Genomic DNA, 27709 nt, shown 5'->3' with positions numbered 1-27709 from the left:
CACGGCGCCGCTTAGGTGATGTCAGCAGAGGACGTCTCCGCGCCGTTTCTGGTCCGAGTTCCACGGCCATGGGGCGCATCGGGGAAGAAGACGGCAGGACCGGTAGGGTGCAAGTGAAGAAGGTACTCAGGTCTTGAGGATTCACATGATCCCGAGGCGGCTCCATGACCGCCATTGGAGCACGCTGTTGTTCTGCCACGGCCTCTGGTGCCGGATGGTTGTTAGGTGTCGCCTGAGGAGGCTGTCGTTGTGCGGCCTGGTGTTGCTGGAAGAGTTGAGAGCCCATTTGTCTGATCAGCGCACGCTGTTCTTTGGGGAGACGCTGCAGCAGTCCATGAACTCTCTTTGGCCGCGCCGGGCATGTCGTGAGGTCCGCAATATGTGGTCCGAGGCAGTTGGCACATTGTTCGGCGGCAGTGCAGCTGTCACTGTTGTGGTTAGTCTTTCCACAGCGTTTGCATCGTGTTTGTCTGTTGCATGCATGTCGTGTGTGGTAGTCCCAGCAGTTCTCGCACTGCTTGGGAGGGTTGGTTCTTTCGATCAGTCTGGCTAGTCGGCTAGTGCCAAACAGGCTCCAAGGCCTTTTAGTTGGTTCTAAGAAGGAAATGACAAGTGTTTTGTATGGATGTTGGTCATTATCACGACGGGGGACTCGAACGCTGACCGGCGTAAGTCCCGTCTGATGGTTGATCTCGTCACGGGCAGCAGCGTCGTAGTTCAGTTCATTCCCATAAAGATCGGTGAGCCTACGAGGGCAGTTGTCTACAATGTAGGTGTGCCATTTCTGGCTGGTCTCTACAGCTGTTGCGCCGAGGTCAGCAGCCCATTCTGTCTGGCGCTCTACAAGAAGGTCGCGTGTGAGCTTGTCTGTGGCACGTATGGCCCACCCAGTCTTTACTTGAAATACTTGCGGGATTCGATTCAGTTCAATACCGGTCTTGCTAGCAACGTGAGCGCGGATGGCGTATCCAATATGGTTCCTAGCCGGGGCGTCGGCGTCGAGGCGGACGAATACCCGGAGGTCGTCTCGGGGTGGCGCAGGAGCCGCAGGTTGTTGCCCTTGGCGATGTGTGGGTGCGGATTGGCGGTGCGCGTGAAAAGCCTGCGCGTCGTATGTCGGGGCTGTGGGAGTGCGAGGAGAACTGGTGTGGGCAGCTACACTGCTGTAGGTAGGCGCAGAAGCGGATTGGGAGTTGCTGAGTGTCTGCTTCCAAAAGCCGAGAAAGCTGCTGGAGAAGTGTTGGGCGAAGTCGCGTTCCGGGCCGGATGGGAATTTCTTAGCCGCCTCGTTAAAGTGCGCGCAGAAGGTTCGGAAGACCTTTAGTTTAGCGTTGTAGACGGCAACTTGTTCGTCCGCAAGCTGGTTGGCCGCATCCGTGATGTCGATGGGTAGGTGTTGCTGCTCCTGGATGGTCGGTGTTGGCAATGCAGGAAAATCGTCGAGCTGCTGTCCTTCCGCAATAGCAGCATTGCAAATGCGGGTGAGTGGTGAAGATGGCGTTTGGGCGCTCCTGCCACGTGCGGGTGAAACGCCAATGTCGGTGACCTCCACGGGTGAGCTGGCTCGAAGGAGGGCTGCGCGGGCACCCCGAGCTAAATTCTTAGGTGTGTAGTTGCCGAGATCGAGCCAATCTGGCTCACAAAGGCGGGCTGGAGGTGGCCGTCGCCATCGCCGCCGCCGCAACTGCGCGACGCGCAGAAAATGAGGTTTTATGTGATGTTAAGCAAATCAATAGTAGTTTCGAGTACTTCCTTAACAGTAAATGCCAAGAAAGTAATAATACAAGGGAAGGTTGCTTGTCTTGCACATTTTCCACTGCCGCAGCTAGTACAGGGTAGTTGCTGTCCTTTTTGCCCGTCTTGTGGCGTCAGACTTCACATCTCCCACCCGTCCGCCCACTTCCCATCTCGCCCCAGTAGTCCATTCATCCAAGTCTTGGCCCATCCACGTTGGTCACTGATGTGACATCTGCCCTACAATCTGTCCGAGGCTGTCTGCCCAATTGAGAGACATCTGTTCAAGGCAGACAGACACCATGCTGCTTTCCCATTTTACGTCGTCAGACAGCACAAGCCTGACCCTGCTTAGTCACTAGCACCATAGAAGGAGGTGCCCATCCCGACGCGTCTGACGCGTAAGGTGGTGCATCTTCTTTTCTTCCATTCCACCTATGCTCACGAGAGACAAATTTCACCTCAGCAGCCAATCCACGCCACCATCATGACCACCTTGACCCCGCGAAAGAATCCATTACGGGCTTGCCATCAGGGTATTGCTTTTGTTAACGACGAACCGACATGTCGGCACAAGAAGCGCATGGTTCGGATACCAAAAGGGTGTAAGTTGCCACTGCGCACCATTGTCGACTTGGAACAAAACTAACCCTTAAGTCTGGGCCTGCGAATACAAGCGGGGAGACGGGTCATGCGAAAGGTACTTGTACTTCGACGAGGTAGACAAGGTGAAACCGCTCCGAACGCCATACAAGCAACAAAGCATCACTCAGTTTCTCCAACTGCCCACGCCATCTACAGACGGACGATCTGGGTCGTACCTCGCAAAATCCGATGGCCAAGACAGCGAGACCGGTAATCGCAATTGTTTTCGCCTGCTTTGAAAAGGAGCTTCGCTAATTCAGCCACAGATCCAACTCGCCCAGCCGCAAACCCCACCAGACGAACCGCTCCTTCCGCCGGCAGGAAACAGCGGTTGCATCAAGGTCCATCACAATCGACAGAAAGAGACCAATATCACCCGATACACAAGAGAACTCGCCTTTGAAGAAACATCAGTCTGGACTTCAATCCGCCAAAGATCCTGCTGTTCGACTTCTCTTCCCACCCACTCCCTACAAGCGGGCGGCGAATGAATCCCATACCGATGAAAATGACCCAAGCTACTTTGCAGGTGAAGATAAATTCGGCAAGAAGTCTTCCGATGCATCGAGCCAGACCAGCAACGGTGGCTCCAGAACCTCTCCTCGTGGTGTTGCTAGGGTGCCACTTGGTAACGCCGACATCAACCGAGTTTAGACCAGGCGGTATATGATGACTTTTTCACGAATTCACGACTCACGACTTACAGACTGATGTTTTCTTTCGTTTGGGTCACGGATAAACATGTTATGTATTTAGCCAGCTTGAATAAACTTGATGAATTGAGTGACGCCAACACTTCTTTCCTATTAAGCTCTAACAATCCCATCGCCTATTTATAAGACTTAAGTGAATCAGTGACTCAGAATTTGACCGAAAGTACACTTTAAAGATGCCTTGCTGTCCAACCCATTGCTCTATGGCGAAGCTGTTTGTGGTCTTTCAGAAGACGCTACGGTGCCAATGAAATGCACTGCATTCGCGTCAGTTTCGCCTCTGGCAAAATTACCAGATCTTTTAGTGCTGAGGTGACCAGAGACATTGCAATCGCGTGAAGTCGCCTTGTTGAGTTAGTTTTCCGTCATGAGACCGACTACATGGAGTGCATTTCTAGCTCCAAAGAGTCAGAATGGTCCACCAGCGATGGAGGAATATGAGTGTTGCGGACAAGATAACAGCCCCATCCACTTCTCGAGTCTTGTGGGCTGCCCAGTTGGCTACAACACGACCCAGGACCTGTAGTGGGGTATTCTGACGCATTTTATTAGGAGTAGAGCGGCTGTCATCAACAGCATACGTGGTGCCATTGATGCTTCATGGTTTGATAGCCTGCATAGCCCGGCGACTCGTATACGACGGTTCGTACTTGCGGTATTAACCTTCCTTTCAAGGCGGGAAAACTCGGGGGTCTGCGAGAAAGCTGTCAATATTCCTCTTCCTAGACTTGGTCATCCTTCCCAAATCCACGGTTGAGCTTGTTGTAGATTGTGGGCGATTGCTCGCGGGCTGGTCGGGCAAACCAGCCACTCGACTTGTCACTCGTGCTAGCAAGGCCCTTATCCTCTCCAGTCCCTCTTCCACGGGCCCATTCCGTGTGACCAGGTTGTCTTGAACACTGCTCTCGTCAATAACGGACAGCGGTTGAACAGCGTCCCTGATACGACGCAATTTTTCCACACGAAGTCTAATCTCTTTCTGCTCTTCACTTAGTAGCGTTAATCGCAAGACAATGGTTTCATGCTGGCGCGCTTTCTCTGGATACTTGCCAAAGTCGCTCTCAATTGGCCACGAAGAAGGCAGTTCAATTGCGTCATTCGCAGCTACAAATCGCATTAGAATGGGAAATGTAGGTCGCAAATGCTGGCGTCGTACCCAAGTCCAGCTCTCGTCCAATACTGCTTTCCGAATCCTTCCATTTCTTCACTTGTTCTTCGGAATATCGAGAGTAGGAGTTGTTAATCTGTTCCGCGATATTGTAGGTCGCCTGCGGGGGGTATACGCGTCGGTTGTGTAGTTGGATCGTTTGGTTGAGGTTGAACAGGACGTCGTCGAGAACACGCGCCGGAATGGGATGGCTCCTCCGTCCCTGGACGGAGGTTTCTCTAATTATAAATGAGGGGAATTTTCCCTGTATTTCGGCAGACAGTTATGAATACACAAGATCACAGCCGCGCAACGCTACAATACTTATCCGACAGTTGGAGCACACGCAGCTATCGGTCGCGTGCCTTGCTGAGGGCCGACGTCCTGGGTCCGATGTACCAAACGCGGATCGTATCTTCAGTATTGCAGCAGGTCGTCCAGAGATGGTCACTGATGGACTCCTCGACCCACGTGCCAAGTTTATTTATAGATGTCTGCTTTTCTTAGATATCTCGGACCTCTTGTGTTCGGATCCTAACTTCCAAGTCATTGGTTGACCTGTCTGCTGGGAGAACGTCATGCACTCTGTCAAGATCAACTCGCTCATTATGGCAATAGCCATTATCATACTGCTGCCTGGCAGCAGTATTACAACAAGTATTTAGTTTTCGTGAGATTCCACTCTTTATGTAGGAAATCAAGAGTCTTCCACTTTGTCTAAGCTGTCCCAGAGAATCGGGCTGTGTGACAACAGCCTTGTCGACATAGGGTAATACAGTGGTAAAGACATGGAAAAGCCCCTTTGACTCTGGTATCAGACACTTAACTTCGTGATGTTGAGTGCTGCTTATGTGTCAAAAGAGGAATAAGCGGGACTTCTCATAGCAAACAAAAGCTTATATATCTTGTCGTCATATTTGGGAAATTGTCTGTCCATTATGTCTGATGGTGTTAATGAAGAAAGTGGTTGGTGGTTGAAAGCACTTCGACAAGGAACGTTACACCCTAACCCCCCAGTGGTAAGATTTACAAACCCACCTCCGTATAACTCCTTTGGACTTACGGCCGATCGACATAGACCATACGCAGACATCGCACGGGTAACTAAGGCCCTTATACTCGCTCCTGCGGGATTCATTCTTTACCCTTACTAAATGTCACAGCATGCCTGTTGTCACACAGCCCGATCGTTTGGATAACTGGATAACGAGAAACTCTTAATTTACTACATGAAAGAGTGGAATCATACGAAGACTAAATACTTTGGAATATTGCTGCCTTCCAGGCAATAGCATATCGTGCTTGCTTTGAATGAGCGACTTGATCTTAATATTCCATGTCTCCTAGAACCCATCCGCAATTTATGCCTCGCTGTTAGCTTAGCAGCCCCTTCCGCAAGACCAATGGTGATCGTTACAGTCACCGAAGTGGCCCGTCTTTTTACACTTCACTACCGTCCTTCCTTCGCCTGAGCAGGAGTACCCATCCGAGCGAAGGTCAGCAAGGAACTTGCTGCGGGCCTGGGAGGCCGGCACATTGTCGCACACATCGGTGCATTTGTAGTAGCAGTAGCCGTTCTTGTCGGAGGCGATGTCGCAGGTCCTCTTGCAGGCCTCAACGCCGGACACGACGGCGATGGCGTAGACAACGTATCTGAGTACGTTGACCATCGCGACAAACCTAGAATTACGGCGGTTTGTAAACAGGACATATCCTTGGAACTGCTGCAGGTGAGGAGGCTGATCTTACTTTTGTGTATTGGAGGTGACCCGATGTTGCGTCAGGAGTTGATTGAGAGTATTCTGAAGATAAGTGTTGTTGAGATTGATAATGATCTTGGGATTCCTGACGCAGAGACATGTTTATATACCCAATAAGCTTGGCTGTCTGTGTATGTCGAAGCTGTGGATGGCATTGGACTTCGAATCTAGCCCAGTCCGCCGGTCTCTTTGACCATTCTCTCTTGGCAATGGCAAGGCAGACTTCGGCTTATGGATGGCACTGTCATCGTTGAAACTACCGTCCTGTATCCAACCCGACCAATGCGAAACCTGACAGAAGCAAGGGCCCGCAGTTGAGCGACGAACCCGAGGATTTTCGGCAGCCAAACCCTTTGGTTTGGAAGTCCTTGTTACTTCACTCTGCCCTCCTCCCTGCTGGTACTCCTTGGAGTCACGGTGGGGGCCAAAGAAGGCTCTTGCAACATACTTTGCAATCATTCGAGCGAAGGTAGAGGTATGCCGCCTCACCCTGGCAGCTCTCCCAGGGCCGCCCTCATAAGTGCCACATTTTTTATCTACAACCTCAACGCCCAGTGATGCAGCCAGTAACCTTATACCGTACTTTGTACTTCCTCTACTCATATTTTTCGGAACTTTCTGGCTTGCCGGCCTTGAAGCAGACATCCATGTATGTCTCCTGTTTTGCCTCGCATCTCTGTCAGACCAGATTCGACAACTCGCCAATCATTGACTGTCGGACAGATCTGTTGACTTGGGCAGCCATGGGACCATCCACCAACGGCAATAAGAGATTGTTGACTAGGTTGCACGGCCCTCTGCCGATGAACCGCAACTACCAGGGACGGGGGTGCTGTTTTCCCATTCGGTAATGCAACGTCGGAGGCGTCGACGATTTTGGCATTAGTGCCAGCTAGCCGGTGCCAGCGGGTAGCTCCCACCTTCATCTCCTAACGGCGTAAATGGGTGGATCCGTCCGGGGCGTAACCACACTTGTGAACGTACTTCCGAGTTCGACGGCAAGACACAATTGTTGGTACTGTCCGAATTGCGACGTAAATGTAACCCGGGGTGTCGATGGAGTTGAGAGGCAATAATCTCCCGTCAACCCCAGGCGTGGGTGGATTGAGTTGATCGCCGCCCCAGCTGTAACTGTCACGTTTTCCTAGAACGATAATTTTGTAGCTGATATTGGGCGTGTGTGTATTCCTGTCCTCTCCTCGAATTTCATTTGTCGCGAACAATGCATGATCTTTGATGAGTCAAATGAAACAATGATGTTTGTAATCTACATGTGTACTTAAAACATCTGCGGGATGGGACCCTGCATCTGGTTGCCCGCCTTCTTGCTGGACTTACGACTTCCACTTGGGGAGTCAATCCAACCGATGGGTCTGTCTCTATAAGTGCGATGAACAGGCGCGATGAACAGGACGCGGCGGATTAAAACGAAAATGTTTCCATGATGTGTTAATGTGTACTCGGACGTGGACACGAACAACTAATCTCACCAAATGGCGCAACAGCAAGAGGGCATTACAAAGCTTGGCAACTCTAGCTGTTGCAACAGAGAGCTACGCCTCTAGTGAAGCCAGAGATTGGTATGACTCTTTTTGCACCTCATGGGAGTATATTCGGTTGCTCAGTTCCACTCGGCCTTCCCACCTGGTTGCCTTGAGCTGTCGGATAAAGTTGCCTCTGTTGTTGAACAAGCAGACTTGACTTAATTGCTGGATGTCATAAAATCATAGACGTCGGAAGTTTGAAAGGCTGGCCAGCCACCCTGATGAACTCGTCTGGCAGGAAAAAAGAAGGCTAATAACAACAGGAACAATGAATTTGTGAGGAAAGCTTGGGTGACAATGAGTCTCGTAACGTGACATGAGCATGTCTGCTGTATGGATGATTTGTGTAACTTCGGCTATTATCATTCCTTTGTTTTGATGATGAGGGTTAATGCAGTCTGACCACATGTAGAGCATCGGTCGACAGGTTGTGATCCGTTCGAACGCACAGAACCAGTCATGGGACACGATACTTGGCGCGGCGATGTAGGCTCAAAGCACATCGTTTAGTTTACATATGAGAAAGGAGTCCTGTCGCTGGGGAGCGAATGAATGCCGACGCCCCACGGCCTGCTTGGTAATCCCCTCACACCTCTTAATCACATATCAGGCCCGATTCAAGACACGTCTAAGAAATACCTCGCCGAGGTGATGGATTAGTTCCGTATTACAGAAAATATTGAGACACGACATAAACTAGGATGTAACGTTCCCTGTCTAAAGGTTTTACGAAGTCGTTCTGCCCGTTGCCATGTAGATCCGTGACCGACGGTGCGTCCTAGCAAGGTTCCGGACGCTGTGTTGGAGCCTTGTGACAAAATAAATCGTCAAGTTTCAAGGAGGAGGCGTGAGGGCTAGGTGCGGGATAAATCCGTTTGACCATTAAGCTAAAATTCCATGGCTGTCATCTCTCCGGCAGGCATAATAGCAGCATGTGTAATTTCTGCGCGACCGCGATGCCGGGTCTTGGTCATAGGCTGTCTAAACGTTGCATCCCTGTTGCTGTCGATTCGGGGTCCTAACAGGATAAAGTACCATTGCGGAATTATGCAAATCCAGTTGTGCAACAGTTAGCAATGACTGAATGAGCGGGAGGACAAGAGCTGCAAAACCTGGACACATCATTGACAGGAGTCATTGTTGGAGCAATTGATCAGCGCATTCGCGGAGCACGGCAAGGACAGGCCTTCACCATCCGACAGCAAAACAGATCTGTCACCTGCGTGGTACTTTGATGCCCAGCACCGGGCACGACTTCCGCATGCGGTCTTTTGACAAAAAGTTTGATGTATGTCCGAAACCTAAATGGTACCTACTCCAAGGGTCCAGCGGAAGAGCAAGTGCTAGATTTGACTGAAGGGTTAGCGCAACAGTTGGAGCCTGACTGCAGTTACCCCAGCCCCTCTCATCCAATAGAATGTTGTTGTTCGTGGTGGAATATCACACGCAGCTCACCAACTATTCCAGGCCGTCGGGTGTAGGCCGGGGGACATCTCTCCCACCAAAATGTGATACGTCGAATTTGCACGCTGTCATGAATTAGTCACATTGAATCTGCGGCGGACAGCACCCTTAGGCCGCGTCAAGCGGAGGACGCGCCGTCGGCAGTGGAGAGGGTCGGTTGTGGTCGCCGCTGCTAAGTCGTTTAAGTGAACCATCTTCGTTAACAAAACCCTCCCCCGTCTGCCACCTCAGAGAGGGCGAGCATTGCGCCAACGCGTCCACACACAACTACGGCCAGCTCCTGTCGCCTTTCCTTTTGTTTGTACCGAACAGTGCTCAGTGCCTTTGCCTCTCACACAGCACGATTGTATAATGCAGCTTAGACAAAATGAAAGACTCTTGATTTCCTATAAAAAGAGTAGAATGATACGAAACTAAATACTTGTTGTAATACTGCTGCCTGGCAGGCAGCAGTATAGCAATGACTGTTGCCTTGAATGAGCGGCTTGAACTTGACATTTTGCCCGTGTCAGATTGCTATGTCACGGCCCTGGTCGGCGACAGAGCTCGATGTGGAGTAGCTCGCCGAAATTTACACACCAAGGGGTGCGGGCCGTGCCGCCACGTACCCTACATCTTCCCCGCTAATGTGAAGTTTGGAGATGTTCGGCACCACCTCAATCCCGTTTTCATAACTAGAGCCCTCTACTCGAGTCTCGCCTTTCGACTAAGTATAAATGTTTCACTTCGTTACTCGTATATGCTCCTCGAAGATCCTATATGTTACTGTCTCAGTTAGTATCCTCTATGACGTTGCTGACCAACCACTTTGATGTTCGCATAGCTAATGCCGATCGCTTTCCCTCTTGTTCCACGTCCTCTGTGTTCCGATGACCCGACAGACCCCCGGACCAGCGAGCAGGTATGTCAGATTACTTCCTTGTGTGTTCCTTACGCAAGCCCAAAGTTTATGGAGTTTCTAGCTTTATTCTATATTTATAGTCCCTATTAGTTAACGCTATATAGTGCAATGCGGCACAGCTTTTTGTAGAAGCAGATCCGCGCCGGTATTCGGAGACCCCCTCCTGGACTATGTACCAGTGAAAGTGGCCCATGAATGTTGGGCATCTTGACCGTGGCCGTGCCGAACATGACGGCTTAAGCCCAAGTGCGATGCGACCCCGCTGGCCTAGTTAGGAGATCTTACCGAAGATCTTGGCCACCGTGGCTTGAAGTTTGAGCCGGATTACGAAGTGGCGCCAAAAATTGCCACCAGACCGAACACATATTACACTACATAAAACTGAACTGTGAGCAAATTGCGTATCAGATGTTAATAGCAGTTTCGTCAAATAAGTAAACAGGCTATGCGGTTAATACGACTGACAGCCAATGTTAATCTTTACCATGTCCGGATTCGAGAGCAACCAGTGTGTTAATGCTGCCGGGCTTCTGTCAACATCTAACATTAGTGTCTCACAAGATCATCATTAATCACTTTCTTTTGATGTCAGTCCATAATCGTTCATGTGATTACAATACCACACTCACAAAGCAGAAATGCTGCAGAGCCGGGTAAGACGAGCTCGCTTTTAACCCGACATTAAAAAACCATTTGATATACAGGCGTAGCGAGCACGCCGCCTATAAATAGGTATGCTGGACCTACTCTATCCCACTGATTCCATGCTCCATAACACTCTCCTTCTCATCATCTGCTATACTCCATCTTGTCAAAGCCAAGAGTCACTTCAAATTCTTCAACCATGCGATTTACCACTTGCCTTCTTCCGCTTTTTGGGATTGGACATGCTACGGCATGTTTGCCTTCAATCTCTTGCACTCTCGGAGGCAACGCATGCCACAATACCTGTGTGAGGGAGGTTGGCCGAGGGGGTCATTGTGAGAAAAATACTGAATGTCCTCAATATCAGATTTGCGTGTGTGACAGAGCAACTAAGCGAAGTGAGATGGGCCAGGAGAAATTTAATGGCGAGGCGAGGTTTACTGCGGCTCTTGAAAAGTTCATAAATACTCGTGACGTGGAACGTCGCGCAACTGCTCGTAACGGTGAAACAAGATCCGTTAAGAGAGTTCCCAAGGAGGGAATAGTCAACGAGGCCGCGGAGGGCAAGGTGTTCGAAACAAGGAGCATCTGCTGCAGCTTTCCAGACCCCGTCGGCGGTTTGTGCTGTGACGACCACTGCTCTAAGATTGGAAAACCTGGAGGCCAGTGTACTGAACAAAAGGGTACCAAGGTATGTGTCTGCAACTAGGTATGCAGGTACGTACACAGGTCGCACCCGAAGGATGGATGTTGCAGCTAAGTAGGCTTTTGGAGGTTGCAGGCAGTGTTGAATATTATCATGGAATTTAACCTTGCATACCTAGTGTGAGAGGCAAAAAAAAAAAAAAAAAACTTTTTCACAACAGTGAGAACGAATTTTTGAAACAACAGCTCCAAACAGCACTTACACGCCTCCCCGACGGGTCAATTGAATAGCCTGTAGTCAAACGCATCGCCCAGTGCGTTTTAGACGATCATGGCGGCCCCGTGGCCCTAAGAGTTGGCATGGCCCGCCGGATTCCGCGAGCACGCCACGCAACTCGGCAAATACCCCAGGGACGCCCTGCTGTGCATCGAACGCGCGAAAGACCAACCTGTTCCCCATGACCTGATCAAGATCATAGCCATGAGCGCACTATCCCTTGTCGATAAGATTCACAACTTCCTAGACTTCAGCTCCGTACACGACGCACTTCAGATGGCGAGAACCGAATCGAAGACTGCAGTGGAAAGCACGATGCAGGCTCTCGACGACATCAAGAAAGAACTTAAACAGGCAGCTAACACAGGTCAGCAGACATTGGAAGGAATCTGTTAGATCCACGAAGTACAGAATGAGACTAAGGTCGCGGCTCAGAATCGACGGACATAGGCAGAACGGTCATGGTGATGATGAGAGATGAAGAACGCAGACCAGCACAATCGACCGAGCCCGATATGGACTTATGCATCTGCAGCGGCAGGAAATGGACTAGCTGCTAGTATATGTTGGGATCACAAGGCAATTGGGGATGCAGTACTGCAACAGGGGTGTAATATCAATTCAAGTCTATCTCTTCTTCAAGGGAGGAAAAAGGGGGAGCGTTGGTAATCACGATATCTATCCATGGTGTCTCACCCTATTTCGGGTCTACACATGATGTTACACGTGATATTAAGTTGTGAATATTGCAACAGTATACATAATCCACTGAACCAATACAAGGCATCTCCCGCGCAAGTGCTCCGTGAGATCGTAGTGAATATTCGGAACCCGCTGATCATATCGAGCCTACGGGCGATGAATCCCCGTAGCTTGAAAGCACACGTAGACCGTTCTATAGAACAAAGCAAAAACAAGCACATAGAAAACATCAAGACAATGTCAACTAACCAACTCAAAAGCGGTGACCTTAGCATCAAGACGGTCTCGGCCGGCGATATGGAAGCACTCCGACAGTTCGCTGAAGACTGGGAGCGCCGGCTCGGTAATGGAGCCACTGTTCGCATCCCTACATACGGTGTCCTCGTGCACGCTCTCCGCGCCAAGTCGATGGATATGAGCCGATTCGAAAGACATCAGGGACGACATTCTGCAGGAAAATAGACCTTTCATCCCCAATGCCGGAATAAAATATATTGGATGGCTCACGAGGACATCTGCTGCAAAGACTGCTTCCTCCTCAATCATCATCGAGTTTACGAGACCTCAAGACGCCAACAAGATCATTGACGAAGATCTTATCTGGCGAGGGGAGCTCTTTCAGTGTGAGTTGTACGACAGGTTGTGCCAACTGAGGCAATGCTTTAACTGTCAAGGATATGGCCACATAGGAACCCAGTGCAATAATATGCTATGCGTTGAACTTCGTGAGTTTTGGTGAGAATGTGAGGTTGCATCGTCATTAAAATGCTCCCACTGTACATACATACATAGGAGCTCAATATATGACCTGGTGGGTCCAGCATAAACTTTGCCAAAGTAATAACTAACTATATAAAAAAGAATAAAAAAACTCTTCTTTCAAGCTAGAATCCTTAACACTTAGAGACTGTCTCTCGAAGCCGGACTTGTCTCTGTTGAAACACAATCCATCCCTGCTCCCACATCTCAGCACATCTTCAGCGTTGTTCGAATGTGAGATTCGACTTGGAATACCGCCCAAGCGACCACCCGCAATAATCTGATCCTGCTCTTGCTTGAACACCAGTCAAATCATACCCGTACACCACTCTGTACACTACCTTTTCATCAATCCAAGATGAATCTCGAAGACCAACCGCCTACCGCAATATACGACGTCATACCTAACCACAACCACAACCTAGGCCCGATGAACGGCCGTTAGACAACGCACTGACAATGAACCAACAATTGAGTCACCCTTTGACTCTTGGCTCTTCCAGCAAACAACAACCCCGTGGCAAATAACATGCCCAGTTTTCTTTTGGATGGCGCCGCTCATCTCTTCACGCGAAATTTCCGTATGCCGCCACAAATACACCCAGGATAAGCACGTAAGTGCTTTCCCCATCCGTCTCTATTCACAGAGTTAAAACATGTGCCCATAAACACACGAAGGATCTGAACATGTTATGCCCTTGGTGCAGTTGGATTGTCGTGCGATCCACCACAAGGCATCAAATTCGTTCTCCGTCAGCGGCCGGTGCAGATGATTTTGCTAGCACAGTGGATTACAGCGTCCACGAAGAAAGAAGTAGAAGCACAGATGAGCCTCTCAACAATTTTGCGGTCCACGGTCAACTCCTTGTCAACCCGAGACCCGTTCTTGTCCTTCAACACCGGACCTAACCGATTTGGTGATATCCGGATCTTGCGAGGCACACCGGAGTTTGCTGCTTGGCCGTTTGGTGATATCAGCGGCCCGATCGGTGCGATGCCTCCTCCCCGCACTGGTGCTCGAGCGTCAGTCGACACGGGTGTTCTGGTTGTCTCACCGAACACCGAATCAAACCGAGTACTTTTAAACCCCAAGTCACTTATCACTGTGAGGAAAGGGTTTCCTCTAGTTATTGGAGAGAGCCAAGATGGAATTTAATTTGGGGATCGAGCTAGGGCGAGGTGGTTGCAGGGGATGAACGACTGGTTTCTTGCAGTAGTTCTAGTGGAAGGTGGAATGGGGCAGCCTGCTGAGCAACAGCGTGCAAATATGGGTTGGAAGGCAGCTGCACTATTTGTACGGCAAACGCCAAGGTAGTCGTGAATTGAGAGACGGCATTGCCATGCGGTTTCAATTACATGACCAGCCAGACTGTCACTATTCTTATTATATTAGAGGGTCTGGTGGAATGTTTAGGACGTTGGAGTGCCCCACAGTTGGTCCTCGGGGGCAGATCTGGGAGGGAGCAATGGCATGGACAAGCACAAGGCGCCAAGACAGAAGGTGGCCATATATTAATAGACGATAGGCGATAAGATATAATTGGTCGGTATACGTTAAGGTTTCTGATTGAAAATACACGGCAGCTAAGTGATATTAATATGTGCCTGTCTTCCCTCTTCCGATTGAGGAGCCGCATCGAATGTGAGTGAGCTTTGATGGACGGCAGGTGCCGTGGGTCGTTGGATGGCCAGTTGACACGACGGTCAGCAAAGTGTTTGTACAAGCGGTATATTTGCTAAAAGGTGCTTACAATTGGTGGGAATATCGGCAATGTCACAGTCATCAAGGCTGAAAGCTTTAATTGGCGCCATGAAATGATTATTGTGAACAGCGCAAGTCCGGAGCTGACAATGCCAAAGGTAATGCCCACAGCTGCTGGTGGATCAACGGTATATCCATTTGTGGTATTCATCGTCGTTTAGTAATGACTATTCAACATCAGAGGTTGTAACTAGAGATAGCATGTAAATATGCCACGTTAAACTACGAATTCTCACGGTTACCCTCCCTCTCAAAAACACACCTACCCACAATATGCTCTATCTGTAGTTTGTCATTCCGAGCTGCTACCAGCATTATATTCGTAATCATCATCATCGTCGTCGTGACCATCATCATCGTAATCATCATATTCGTCATTGTCGTCTGAGTGCATCGTTTCATCGCTACTGAGATCTGACATTTCTGCGTCTGACACCACCACATCAGCGCCTTGGTTTGCATGCCACCACACCAGCATCAAAACATGACACATCGCTATTTCTCTTCCTTCACTCATTCGCAAGTCGAACCATTTAGTTCGATGCATGCGCACGAATGTGTCCTTTTTCTTGTTCTCAACTAAACGCTTCTGATCCGCTTTAGTAGTGGCATCGAGGTATTCGTCATAGTCGGCACCGAAACTGAAATGAATAAATCGTATGAACGTATTGCTGATGGCTATGAGAAACACACTAGTAAATTCGTCAGCAAATCGATAGGTGGGACCATTGCAATAGCAGAGTGATACTAACTTCCGACCTAGGAGGTCTCTATTTGCTCGCCAGGCTAGCACAGCTTCACCCAGATATTGGGCTATCGTATCGTTCGATACTACTGGGCTACTTCTACCCGTGCGAGGGTCTATACGGATGTCCTTTGCCCGCTTCGCCTCGATTAAGGCCAGGTATGGATGCGCCAATCTCCAGCCATCAGCGATTCGAGTATATCTAGATATACCTGCATCATCTTCAAACGTGATGTTCTTTACTCCGGCAACAGTTGCCTGACCTCTCATACTCCTTGTACGCGCGCGAATTTCCTCTTCAACATCGTCTTGTTTTAGACAAAGCTGTAGCACGTAGCGAAGGAAGTTAACAGCCAGGTTAACAGCTATCACTTCCGGTATTGTGCGATGGGTTTCGTTCTCATCTTCGTCCATATGCCCGGGTTCCAACTCGTAATCGGAAGATGATGACGGACGGGTTGGCGACGAGGAGCCTACAATTGCCTCTAACGAGTTGGCGTAGTCGGGCCACTTTACAGCAAGTCTTTCGCGCTCGGGCTGGGTTCTGGGAGCATTGCTCACGTCCGCATGACTGGCTTGTGCCAACGCAACTAAGAAAAATCCGCCGGGACTCTGCAACAATTCGCGTTCCGTCTTTAAGAGAACGAAAGGTTTGATCTCCAGTAGGTTCTGGACCTGGCGACTGTCCAATTCCAGCGATGAAGGCCCGTCGGGGAGGCAATGCGGGCAAGCCTCACGATGTTCAATATTAAAAACTTTCAGGAAATCTGTCTCGGGTCCTTTTATGAGGAGTCTATAAACGATAATGTGCCGCAGTGTCCAGTTACTGGCGGAGCTAGCCTGCTCGTGTTCAGGAAGCTGTGAGATAACACGCAGTTTGTGTTCTGATGAGAGTTTCTGAAGGTCCTCACGTGTCTGAGCTGAATAAGTATGGGTTGCCATAATTGGAGCGAGATTGGTTGTGGTGCCGCACGACAAAAGTGAGTTTGAAAGAATGAATCAACCTCCAAGCGTTCATGCAATGATTGATGCGCAATGATTGATTGATGGCGGATAAATGTGGATGTTTAGGGGCGGCATTTGGGTGGGGTAGCGCGTGGATCAGGCTTACATCAGCGGCTAGCTTGGCTTCGTTTCAGGGCGCGGTTGGCAGGCGCGTATCCTTCCGCCTTCAATTCAACTCGAAAACCAGCATCATCATGGCTGCATCTCCGCCATTGCTACGGACGACAAGGCGGTTGCAGCAAACAGCCGAAACCAGCCCAAACAATGAACTGAAGCGCAAGCGTGCTGGCCGCCCCGGTTCTTGGAGCAAGCGCCGTCGCACCTCGCCCTCGCCATCCGCGTCGTCCACATCACCATCCGCGTCGTCAATAATATCATCAACATCGACATGCACATCAACGGACGGTGATTGCGACCAACTGTTTGTACGACAATCGTTAAGCGCGGCGATGAGGGAACACAACAGAACTCGCCTGTATGTTCAGCCTATTGCTTGGACTTGCAGACACCTAATGGTATTAAATGTGCAATTCAATCTTAACCCTCGCCTCGATGCCTGTCAGCACAGTCTTCGAGTTGAGGGCGTGCCGATTAAGCACGAAGTCCTACGCGCAGCAAGGCAACTCAGATGTGAGAGTGCAGAGGTGCAACAGATCGCCATGGGTGAAATTCTGAAGCACTACAAACTCGAGGAGCTTGAGAGGTCAGTTGGTCATCCGAAAAATGCAATGAGCAGCATCTGTGTTTTACATTCGTAACTAACTCAATGGCATGGAAACAGGACCAATCGCCTGGAACTTTGTTACGGCGGAAAAAAAGCTGCACGTGTTTTAACAGACGGTATCTTCAAAGCCGAATCCGGATTAGGACGGTTGGCATGTATCAACCTGGGGACTGTACGAGCGCTTCGAAACGAATATATCTGGCAAAGGAATCCCCTATATCTGAAACGGAGAAAAGTCCAAATCCCAAACGGACCGGTAGCTGGACTCCAGAATAAGAAGCTGCAGCGTCTCAAGCCGGCAGTAGAAGCAGAGGATCCCTATATCCTAGGTGTTTTGATTTCCTTGGCACAGAAACAACGACAAGAAAGAAAAAAGGATGTTGCGTCTGACGACGGGGATGTAGCAGAGAAGGTGTATGCTGTTGCGTTCCCGTTTATTCGGGCACGCGTGGCGTACTTTTATAAGGCTGTTATACCGCCTGCTTTCTTGCAAAAGTTGGAGAAACCCCATGAAGCTATTTCATGCGGAGGGTTTACGGTTTCATATGTACCAGTTAGCCTGGCCGTGCCAGAAGAAGCTCTTAATCGCTTAATACAATTGTTTTGTTCAAATGAACTTTTGCACTGTGCGCAAGCACTAGCATAGATTTAGGTAGTCAATTTTGCATCAGAAATGAAACCCCTGCGCACTCTCACACGGTGAAATGAATGGAACAAGTGACAAGGACCGTGGGTGACAGCTGAGGTACCCTAGGCAGCGTAATTTGGTGGCGGAGTGACAAGAATGCAGGGGTATTTTCAGGTATGATAACTATACAGAATAAAAACGCAATAATAAAAACTGGCCGGTGATACCAACAAACTTACAGTCGCACTTGATATCGAAAAAGGTCCGAATTACTTGTTGGTACACCTTGCCCTGTTTAGCAAGGAAATCTGCACCGCCCCGCGTTTCTTGGTCAAAATTGGCACCAAGATATCGATCGAGAACTCGGTGGCTTCCTCCGGGGCGCGGTCTGCTGGTTGGGGTACTGTTGCCATCTGATTTTGACGGACTTGACGCGCTAGACATGCCTGGGGAGCTCAACATGGACATATGAGATACGGTAGGATCGGAAGGCGAGAATAGATCGCTTGTATGCCGGCTGGATGCCGGAGTAGCTGGTCCTGAGTCCGGCCCAAAAGCACCAATAGTTGATGCTTCAGATTCTTCGCCCGCAATTGGGATTGGCGAGGAAGGTCGATAGTCGGAATCGGCCTCGCCGGCAGGTATCAGTGATCTATCTCCCACACTTTCTTCCGATGTTGTGGAGGCCAGTGATGACTTGTCACGAATGTTTAAAGCCTCTATGTCAAGTATGGACGACTCTCGGGCTCGAATTTTAGCCCGGTCACGGGATGTTGTCCTTGACTCATGGAACCCGCTAATCGGCGATATGTGATGATGTTGTGGCAATTTCCGTGATGGGGAGGCTAAACTCTCCTCGTCCTCATCCTCATCCTCATCCTTATCCATCGAGCTTGGGGTTTGCGGGCGTGCCTCGGTTGGAAGACTGGGCGAAGGCGTTTCGGTAACTTCAGAAGCATTTCCGGAGCGTCTATTGCTGCCTTCTTCGCTTTGGCTCGCTGAAGAAGAAGAATACGCATCGGTCGCTTTCCAGACTGGAGGCGGTGATTGTGGTGGCCGGGGGGTCAGAAACTCTGCACGCTCCGTGGCAGTAGTCGATGTAGTTTCTCTGGACGACGTAGAGGATATCGTCACAGCTGTAGCTTGTCGCGGTCGGTTAGCAGTAACAGCGATTACGTCTTCCATAGTTTCGTTATTTTCTTGTACCCTTCGCACTGGTAGCTCGACTCGCAGCTCCGACCGCGTTGCGTTGTTCGCTGCCGTATGGGCCCCTGTTCGCGACGTCGCTGGCTTGGCCGCAGGCTTGGTCGCAAAATGACTCCTTTGGCTGGCATCTTGTCGACGAATACTCGGTTGCTGAGAACTGTCCTTGACTTGGTTGGATTTTGTCCGAGTTTTCGAGGCCCGCAACAGTTGGTCAAGCTCGCGTTCTCGCCGACGCTGAGCTCGGTCTGCCTCCAGCCTAGTGGCATGCTCCAAGGTGTCTTGGAGCCGTCTCCCGCTGTTACATGGGCGATCAATTCGGCCAACCTCAGACGTTGCTGGCGCGGCTATGGGGTTGGCCGCTTCCGCATGTTCGACTGCAGGAGCTGGTGGCACTTTTGTTGGGCTCTTACCGTGTCTTTCTTGCTGCGTTTGCTCAATTTGTGGTCGTGGCCTGAAAGTGAGGTCCGTGATGAGTCGTGAGGTCACCGCTCCAGAGATAATAGGAGCCTCTAGTGCAGACGAAGTCTGTTGTTGAAGGGACAGTTGGCTGGCGACGGCATCAACTTGCTCGGAGCTTCGTAGGTTTTGACAGCATTATTGATAATAGGGTTTCTCTCTCGCTCCGTGGCTTCTTGAGCCATCGATTCCCGCAAGATTCTTTCACGATGCGCTCTGGTGTCTTCGACACTAGGCTTTCCTGTTTGGTCGACAGAAACAGCAGGATAAAGCATATTGGACTGGTTGGAGGGCGTACGGCACTCCTCCACGTCCTCAGCTGCAGGGTCTCGCACGCCTTTTTCAGTCGTTCTAGAGACTAGGAGCTGTGATGGTGCTGGGGGCGGCGGCGGAAGCTGTGTGGGAGGTGTACTAGCTCCGGGGGTCGTAGACGATATTGACACAGCTCTAGTGTCTCCAACTTGCTGCGCGACATGGGCCCGTTCCGTGTGCCTTTCTAGCTTCTGCATGGACTGATATTGATGACTTGCTCGGGAGTGCAGATCGCTAGCAACATTTGGTCGAGTGGTGCGATCCCCAGCGACCTGGACATAGGGGTCGTTCTTGTACTTCTCGCGCAAGCGGGCGACATTTTCTTTCTGCTCCGCAGGAATCGCTCGGCGAGGCATTGTTCGACGACTGCTTGAGTGGCCTTTAAAAAAGTTGCTGAAGCTGAATGACACATCCATCCAGCCATGGCGGAGAGGTCGGTGTTTATGCTATGGCGCCTTAGCCCCTTAATGTTTGATCTTTTCTTTTTTCTTTTCATCCTTATCCTGGTTCCGGGGGTAGGCACTTCGGCAGTACTCGTCTGTGTGATCAGCAAGTTGTCGTCGGTTATACATGCATGGTAACTAGCAGATCCCATGACCGCCACGGATAACACAGAAGGAAGGCCTAGAAATCCCAACCCCTCTGGCGGTAGCAACAAGCGACGACGTCGCAAAGCTCGAAAACTCGCAGGCGAAGGAAGAGACAGCGATGATGAATTTATCCCACCACGCAAGCTTCGAAAAGCAAGGTCGCATCGTCACAAACAAAATGCCAACCATCATCGCAAATCTAGACGATGCATCGCCGAACAGCGAGCAAGAAACCACGAGAATATCTCACCTGCTAGCGTTCAGAATCTGGATACCTCAATTGCAAGCTATGAAGAATGGCTTCTCTCAGATGCTGTGCTCAAGTGCATACGAGATAACTGAACGATGACGTTTTAAATGCAATTCACCCATACGCCCTCTATCTGTGGTATCCACACCAAAACATCAACAGATAACGAAAGGCACAAACCAGCCACGAAGCCGAGCAGTAAAGCCCCAAACCTGTGGGTTGCTTAATGAGAACTTTTTAACACCAAAGAAAGACGTGCTAGCCATTCAAGCATCGTCGAATGACTATGGCAATAGTGATATCTACAAAGCAGAATTACTAGCACGATGAGGTAAGAACCTCTTCTTTCTAAGGTGTGACGATTGAAGCAGGGCCGGATGTGAACATGGCTGGTTCGGGATCTGTGGGACAGTGCGAACACGACCATTCGTAACCACCATGGCAGGACTGCCTTGCACCAGGCGGCATTGGCGGACGAAGACAGAGGCGCGGTACTTGCCCGACTGCTACTGGACCTGGGTGCTGATAAGGACGCCAAGGACGAGTTCGGCCACACGCCCCTGCACGTCGCTGCTAGGGCAGGCACATAGCAATCGCCCAGTTCTTGCTGGACCAGGGAGTCGAGGACGCTAAGAACAGGTACGGGCTCACGCCGCTGCATGACGCCGCACTGTAGGGCATGGCGCCGTTGTCCAGCTGTTGCTTGATCAAGGAGCCGACAAAGAGGCTAAAAATGCGTATCGTCGCATGCCGTTATATGTCGCCGGCACGGAAGGCCACCAGGCTGTGGCTCAGCTGTTGCTCGACCAGGGAGCCAACAAGGAGGCTGAGGACGAGTTCGGCAGCACGCTGCTAGACAGCGCAGCTAGAGGCGTTGTCCGGCTGCTACTTCACTACGGAGCTGATAAGGAAGCTAAGAATGGGTATGGTCGAACATCGCTGCATGTCGCCGCCGGGGCAGGGCACGAGACTGTTGCCCGGCTTCTAGTGGATGAGGGAGCAGATAAAGAGGTGTGGTGAAGCATCAGACTGTTGTCCGGCTTCTCAGGTACAGTACTTAGCACGTGACGCGCACTCCTCAGTTGGTCGCGACTGGATCTGAGTGCCTGTAGTATGGGCAATGGGAGCTCGGTGAAGTGTTCGATGTTAGTTGGAGTATCCGCTGAGAACAGAGCAGCACGCGGCATGGAGCAGCTAAGCGCGTTGGAGAGGATCGAGGGGCTTGGAGGGAAGCTTGGCTGCCAGATATGCTGGATGTTCGAGGGAGCCAAAAAGGCACGGCAACAGTGATATACATGCCTAAGCTGCTTCTACTGCCACCTGACCCAGAAGCTTTGTGCAGATGACTGGTTCGGCCGCAAGCACCCTAAGCTTGTCTGTGGATAGGAGATGACAAACGCAATGGCAGTATTTAACTTAATTTTAGCAGGGGGTTGAAGGGTACAATGCCGGTCTTCCGGAATGCAGAGAGTATAGTGCTCTCTTTGAAAGCCTGGGGACGGACTCCCTTGATAACAGCCAAGAACTCGAGCTTGGAGATGTTAACGCCGTCTCGTACAATGAGGTCTAAAGCCTTTGCGTGGTAGTGCTTCAATGGCTGAAATACTACAACATCAAGTGTCTGAAGCAAGTGTGCCAGGTTCGGTGGAAGGCCAAAGGGTACAATATTGTGTTGTTCACAATATGTGATGAATTCGATTGTGTGGTGCGAGCCGTGACCATCCAGGAGGAGTCGTTTTGTCGGATAATGCCTCTGTAGACTGAAGTCGCAGAGCTTGGAGTAATTGCTGGATGTCATAGCGTCGGCTATCATGACTAAACTTAGCCGAAAGTTAGATTCGGACGAAAGGAAGTTTTTTGGTATTAAAAAGAAAGCTGCTCCGTCTGCAGCACTCGCAACAACGAACAATAATGATTTTATCAAGAAGCTTAGTTAACATGAGTCTCATAACGTGACAGTTACGAGCCCGGATCCGCGCACTAGGTTGTAGACAAGACACAGCCACACTGCGAAAAACTGCACATCGACAGAACACAAGAACAGTGTTCGTGAGACAGTTAGCTAAGTGAAATCAATCCCTTCTGAATAATTTAGTGCAAAATGCCACCTTCCAAGACTGAAGTTATCCTCACGGGGATCGACAATTGGGACGACTGGCAGAAGTTTGTTGCAAGCTTAATTGATATAGACATCTGGGAAGCGATTAAACCTGCAAATCGAACTCAAGTGCTTCTCCGAAAGCCAAGAAGACCGCAAGTATCTGACTTTAACGCAAACGCTCAGACTGAAGTCAATCTTTCGGCATCTCAAGTCAATGCTTTCAGACTAGCCCGTGACAATTGGAAAGACAGCTCCAAGGAGTATGAGCAACAGAAAACCAATCTTATCAAGGCCAAAAGTGTTGTCATCAGCCATGTGGATGAGAGATTAGGTCGGAGTATTATCATCAGCCATGTGGATGAGAGATTAGGTCGTTATCTTGATCAAGACGATGATCTCCCCCGATGGATTGATAGTCTAGCAGTAGCGGTCAATGCTGAGCAGACTAAAGCAACAGATGCACTTGTGATTGAGTACCAGCAGATCATCAAGTCATTCAGCTGCACCGATTCAACAACTTTCAGCGAATGGATCTGGAAGTGGGAAAACTTTCTACTAAAAGCTGCACGTCGTCGAATGCTTGAGGTCACCGGCGGTCGTTGGTTATTCGACATAGCCCGCTTAATGGCCAAACATAACCGCAACTTCACCGACAACTGCAGACAAGCTGCAGAGTCATTTGTTGTAAAAACAAGAGATTACAACCAAGCCGTTGAGCAAGGGGTACAGCAGCTATTACAACTAAATGACCTTAGTGATCACGGCAGGTTACGAGAAGCAGCATTGGCGATTCAAGGAGCTCTAATCCATACGCCTCCAAACGCCACGGACGCAAGCAAGGAATGGTCAATTGGAAGCGTAGCAGTCAAGTTACGAACCTGGGCTAGCTCTGCTCTCCCAACACAACCATCGAAGCCGTCAATTAGGCGAGGAACAGCATTCCAGGCCGACACAAAACAGAGTGATCAGACTGAAAGTTTAACTAAAAACCCGTCTAGTCGGAAGAGGCAACGGACAGACAATCAAGAGAGCAGTAACAAGAAACATGCCATGAACTGTGAAGCTTGCAGACTACCGGGGCATGATCTAAGCTCGTGCTGGGTAGCTATCCCAGAACTACGGCCAGAGGGAGTAACGGCAAATAAACGTCGAGAAAACCTCTTGAAGAAAACCTTGGCTGTTGACCCGGAACTAAGAGCCAAGGTGGCAGAACTTCGAAAGGCAGCCCAGAAAGACCAGGTCGAACTAGATCAAGAGAAAAAGCAAGTGTCATTTAATTGACAACCAGCCAAATCGAGCTTGGATAGACGAATCGTTGGCCAGGCACTACAGCAAGGAGCCGCATTTCCAATATGTCTAGGAACCTGCTTGCAAGCTGACCAGTATCCCTTACGATCGTCAACCATCCTTGATTCTGGAGCTTCGTTGGATATATTCAACGAACTTGCTAGGTTCAAATCGATAAGAAAACCAGAATCCGGACAGGAACACTACCTGATTGCTGGTGATTCAGAGGTTAAAATCGAAGGTTATGGGCGAGTCCATTTACCAGTCATAAGACCTGATGGATCAATTGGCATCCTACGAATCAAGGACGCTGCATATTGTCCTACATTTGCTGTCAACGCTGTATCATTTCAGTGTCTGCAAGCTTCGAAATCGATCGATCAATCGATATGATCGAATCGATTAATCGATTGATTTCGATTTCGATCATATCGATCAGCATCTTCAATCGATCGATATCGATCCAGCACTCAGTCGATCGATTTGATCGTCGATCGGGATATGTGGAAAAAGGTTCCGGGTAGGCCCATGGCCAATGCAGCGAAGGCGCTGATTTCCAACCAGAAGAAACCCATGTGAGACAACGGACAGTCTGTTGAATCACGTGCTATTGGCATCAACAGCAAATGAATTTGAGACATGGCCAATACTCTTAATTAGAAAGGGGGTGGACTAAAAGGGCTCACTGCTAATATCTGCATTATATTGCACATCGTGGCCCTGTCGAGTTGTTCGAAAACTGAGAATGGACCCGTTTGACGACGAGACGGATAACGTTTCCTCGACACCGCCGCCTTCCGAACCATCGACCAATTCAACCTCAAGCGCGCATGAGCCCAGCAGGTTTCCGGACTATCAGATGTGGACCACCGAAAGATTCAAGCGATTTCCAAACTTCACAGCATGCCATGACCCTTCTCGAGAGCGGACATGGTGGTGGCAATTTGGCTTCAGGATGAAAGACCACGGGTCCGAATCTCATAAGATCGTATGGGTCTGCGAAAGATGCTTCCTTCGCAACAAAACGAAAGCCGCGCGTTATACGTTCATCGCCTCAACCGCTGGGAGTATTGTTCGCCATCTTAGAAAGGAACACAAGGTCGTCCAACCTGTTGGCTCACATGAAGAAGTAGCTCTTGGGACTGGAGCTGCAAAACGAAACGTGCTTGATATGCTGCGCGCTGATCCGAAAAACCCTCGAGACCAGAGTCTCCTTAGCAATCTGCACACTTTGTTTGATCCAGCGATGAATCAGCTACTCCTGCTGGACTGGCTTACTTACCACAACCTCCCTTTTAATCTGGTTAATTCCGAGCGTTTCAAGCGACTGCTACTCTACAACAACCCTTGTCTTCAGGAAGGGCAGATACCAAGCGACAGGACCCTCGTGAATCTCCTTGAAAAGGAGTACAATCGAGCTCTTGACCCCGTAAAAGTTCTTCAGAAAGCGAGAAGCATGATTCACTTTACTTTTGACGGCTGGACTTCCCGACAGAACACATCATTCCTTGGCGTTAATGCTCACTTTATAGACCGGAATTGGAAACAATGGAGGATTCTGTTGGCATTACCTGCTCTCCGAAAGCGCCATACCGGAGCAGCCTTGGCAGACGAAGTTGCTGACACGATCTGTGCATTTAGCCTTCGGAATAGAATCGGGTACTTTACGCTTGATAACGCAACGAATAACGATACGGCTATGGAGGCACTTGCGTATGAGTTTGATTTTGACCAATACGAACGTCGTATTCGCTGCGCTCCCTATTTCCTCAACCTTGCAGTAGAGGCAATGATGTATGGTGGTAAAAAGGACAATTTTGCTGAGCTGCTGTCAGATTTGTGGCGCTGAATCGCACTGTGTGCTACCACCTAGCATTCAGTATGCTGCTGCCTTGCAGGCAGCAGGATTCTGATGGTCCTTATTTATGATGAAATTCTTCTAGTTTTAGAGAAGAAGAACAACGAACTCAACTTTACTTTGAAGAATAGATTTTTTGCAGTGATATTGTGCCACCGTATTTCTGACAGCTGCTTGCGCATTGGGGTGATCAGGACTTTATGACTGAACAGGACGAACGCCTTCAGTTATCCGACGCTGTTAATGCATTGAAAAGCGACGACGATTTTGACGCGCCGGTTCCGGAGGAGGATTTAGAGTTGAGCACTACGTCGGGTGAGAGCCAGGATTCGTGCCTAGTTCCAGAAATGGTCGATGCCGTCACGATGGAAAAGTATCGCAAGTTCGGCCCGTTTGGCAAGCTGCACAATATAGGCATTGCCCTTCGAACGAGCAGCCAACTTCTCGAGGACTTTCACGAAGCTCAGCGGCAAACCGCTCCCGACGAACCAGTACTTACGTGGGTCCAGAACGTCTGTACTCGCTGGCAGTCTGATGAGGCAATGGCATCTCGAGCGCTACTGAAACGATCCGCTTTGAACAGAATGCTGTCCATAGTGGAGGAAAGATGGGTTAGCCAAGGCGGCAAAGAACAGGACCGGCCAGCAATATTAAAAGAAAAGCTTTCACTTGAGGACTGGAAGGTAGTCACTGCGGTTCAAAAGATTCTCCAACCTTTTAAGATTGCCTCAAAGCAGCTCCAGGGGGGCTGGCATTCCTGGTCAACGCTCAACATCGGGAGGCTTCGATGAGTACTTTCAGGTCGTCGAGATGCTCCTTGATCATCTCGAGCTGGCCGTTCAAGGCGTCGTAATCGAAGAGAACGATGATCAGATGATGGAAGAAGTTCACTTGTTCGACGATATGGACGCAAAAACTCGAAGGCTGTTGAAGATCTACGTAAAGCTCGGTTGGAAGAAATTGAATGATTACTACAGTAAACTAACCTCCACCGCCTACGTTGCTGCGGTTGTCTTTCACCCGTGTAAAAAATGGCGAACTCTAGAGCAGCTATGGAATCAGCTTCCGTCTCGTCAGATGTTTGAATGGAAGAGGACGTATGCAGGGAGTTTGAGGAGGATTTGGGAGACAAAGTATAAGAACACGGCTCATGAGCTAGCCTACAATACAATCTCAGCACACGGAAGCCAAGATGGCTTGGATTATATCGAGCGTTGGCTGGCGTTTAGTCGATCGATAGCTCGTGCAGACGCTCAGGGGCCACAAAGCAAACAGAGAAAGCAGTCAATCTCATTGTCACCACAAGACGAACTTGATCAATACCTCTCTGAACCACCAGTAGACAACATGGCGTACAAAACCGACCCGATTGGTTGGTGGAGAGACGTTGGCGCTGTGTGATTTCCTCAACTCTCATACATGGCAGTTGACTTCCTTATCATTGCGTCATCTTCCGCCGAAACGGAGAGAGATTTCAGTAGTTGCGGAAGGATGGTTACACCACTCAGATGCCGCTTGGGACGGCACATAGTGGGCATGGCACAATGCCTCCGATCGTGGAGTAAGGCTGGCATTTATCAACCACACTTACCTCTGGGTCTACTGGAAGGAGATAACTGGAGACAAGTTCTCCAGCTAGTAGGCAGAATCACCGTAGATGGGGATAAGTAGAGCAGGCTATGATCGATATGATCGACGATCGATTCGATTTGGACATGTGATCGTTCGAAATCGATCTATACGATCGATTTCGAAGCTTGAGTGTCTGTATGATCGGGGCATACGTTGGGATACATTCTCTACTCCAACAAGGCTAATCCATAAGTCTGCAGATGCCCAACTCAAGCTT

The 27709-nt window shown here is 49.8% G+C and overlaps 11 protein-coding genes across 11 annotated transcripts in view; 6 read left to right on the top strand and 5 right to left on the bottom strand.

The window, feature by feature from the left end:
* Positions 1-1925, bottom strand: part of MAA_09114 (Ribonuclease H-like protein) — a gene marked incomplete at both ends in the record, with an annotated part of 3779 nt that extends 1854 nt beyond the window's left edge. Inside the window, 2 exons of the mRNA XM_007827112.2 lie at positions 4-1684; positions 1875-1925. Coding sequence (XP_007825303.2) covers positions 4-1684; positions 1875-1925 — 1732 coding nt within the window. The remainder of the gene's footprint in view (positions 1-3; positions 1685-1874) is intronic.
* A 296-nt stretch (positions 1926-2221) lies between these two features.
* MAA_11731 (uncharacterized protein) lies at positions 2222-3033 on the top strand (the record flags this gene model as incomplete). Its single annotated transcript, XM_011412646.1, has 3 exons — positions 2222-2339; positions 2412-2589; positions 2646-3033. 3 exons carry the CDS (start codon positions 2222-2224, stop codon positions 3031-3033), a joined length of 684 nt encoding a protein of 227 aa, XP_011410948.1.
* Positions 3034-3762: 729 nt separating this feature from the next.
* Positions 3763-5909, bottom strand: MAA_09115 (uncharacterized protein; the record flags this gene model as incomplete). The annotated part of the gene is made up of 5 exons (XM_007827113.1): positions 3763-4196; positions 4249-4462; positions 4758-5065; positions 5303-5364; positions 5722-5909. The coding sequence occupies 5 exons, from the start codon at positions 5907-5909 to the stop codon at positions 3763-3765; spliced, it is 1206 nt and encodes a 401-aa protein (XP_007825304.1).
* A 5770-nt stretch (positions 5910-11679) lies between these two features.
* On the top strand, positions 11680-12639 carry MAA_09116 (gag-like protein; the record flags this gene model as incomplete). The annotated part of the gene is made up of 2 exons (XM_007827114.2): positions 11680-11842; positions 12377-12639. 2 exons carry the CDS (start codon positions 11680-11682, stop codon positions 12637-12639), a joined length of 426 nt encoding a protein of 141 aa, XP_007825305.2.
* Positions 12640-14990: 2351 nt separating this feature from the next.
* Positions 14991-16385, bottom strand: MAA_09117 (uncharacterized protein; the record flags this gene model as incomplete). The annotated part of the gene is made up of 1 exon (XM_007827115.1): positions 14991-16385. The coding sequence occupies one exon, from the start codon at positions 16383-16385 to the stop codon at positions 14991-14993; it is 1395 nt and encodes a 464-aa protein (XP_007825306.1).
* Positions 16386-17983: 1598 nt separating this feature from the next.
* Positions 17984-20130, bottom strand: MAA_11730 (uncharacterized protein; the record flags this gene model as incomplete). The annotated part of the gene is made up of 2 exons (XM_011412645.1): positions 17984-19531; positions 19597-20130. The coding sequence occupies 2 exons, from the start codon at positions 20128-20130 to the stop codon at positions 17984-17986; spliced, it is 2082 nt and encodes a 693-aa protein (XP_011410947.1).
* Positions 20131-21361: 1231 nt separating this feature from the next.
* Positions 21362-21634, top strand: MAA_09118 (uncharacterized protein; the record flags this gene model as incomplete). Its single annotated transcript, XM_007827116.2, has 1 exon — positions 21362-21634. One exon carries the CDS (start codon positions 21362-21364, stop codon positions 21632-21634), a length of 273 nt encoding a protein of 90 aa, XP_007825307.2.
* A 391-nt stretch (positions 21635-22025) lies between these two features.
* Positions 22026-22412, bottom strand: MAA_11729 (uncharacterized protein; the record flags this gene model as incomplete). The annotated part of the gene is made up of 1 exon (XM_011412644.1): positions 22026-22412. The coding sequence occupies one exon, from the start codon at positions 22410-22412 to the stop codon at positions 22026-22028; it is 387 nt and encodes a 128-aa protein (XP_011410946.1).
* A 303-nt stretch (positions 22413-22715) lies between these two features.
* MAA_11728 (fungal specific transcription factor) lies at positions 22716-23996 on the top strand (the record flags this gene model as incomplete). Its single annotated transcript, XM_011412643.1, has 1 exon — positions 22716-23996. One exon carries the CDS (start codon positions 22716-22718, stop codon positions 23994-23996), a length of 1281 nt encoding a protein of 426 aa, XP_011410945.1.
* A 751-nt stretch (positions 23997-24747) lies between these two features.
* Positions 24748-25851, top strand: MAA_11727 (FluG domain-containing protein; the record flags this gene model as incomplete). Its single annotated transcript, XM_011412642.1, has 1 exon — positions 24748-25851. One exon carries the CDS (start codon positions 24748-24750, stop codon positions 25849-25851), a length of 1104 nt encoding a protein of 367 aa, XP_011410944.1.
* A 209-nt stretch (positions 25852-26060) lies between these two features.
* MAA_11726 (uncharacterized protein) lies at positions 26061-27261 on the top strand (the record flags this gene model as incomplete). Its single annotated transcript, XM_011412641.1, has 2 exons — positions 26061-26471; positions 26548-27261. 2 exons carry the CDS (start codon positions 26061-26063, stop codon positions 27259-27261), a joined length of 1125 nt encoding a protein of 374 aa, XP_011410943.1.
* Positions 27262-27709: the final 448 nt, after the last annotated feature.

Source organism: Metarhizium robertsii, assembly GCF_000187425.2.
Source record: "Metarhizium robertsii ARSEF 23 chromosome Unknown MAA_Scf_15, whole genome shotgun sequence".
NCBI lineage: Eukaryota > Fungi > Ascomycota > Sordariomycetes > Hypocreales > Clavicipitaceae > Metarhizium > Metarhizium robertsii.
The sequence above is the reverse complement of the archived record's forward strand: the minus strand, read 5'-3'. Positions and strand labels throughout refer to the sequence as shown.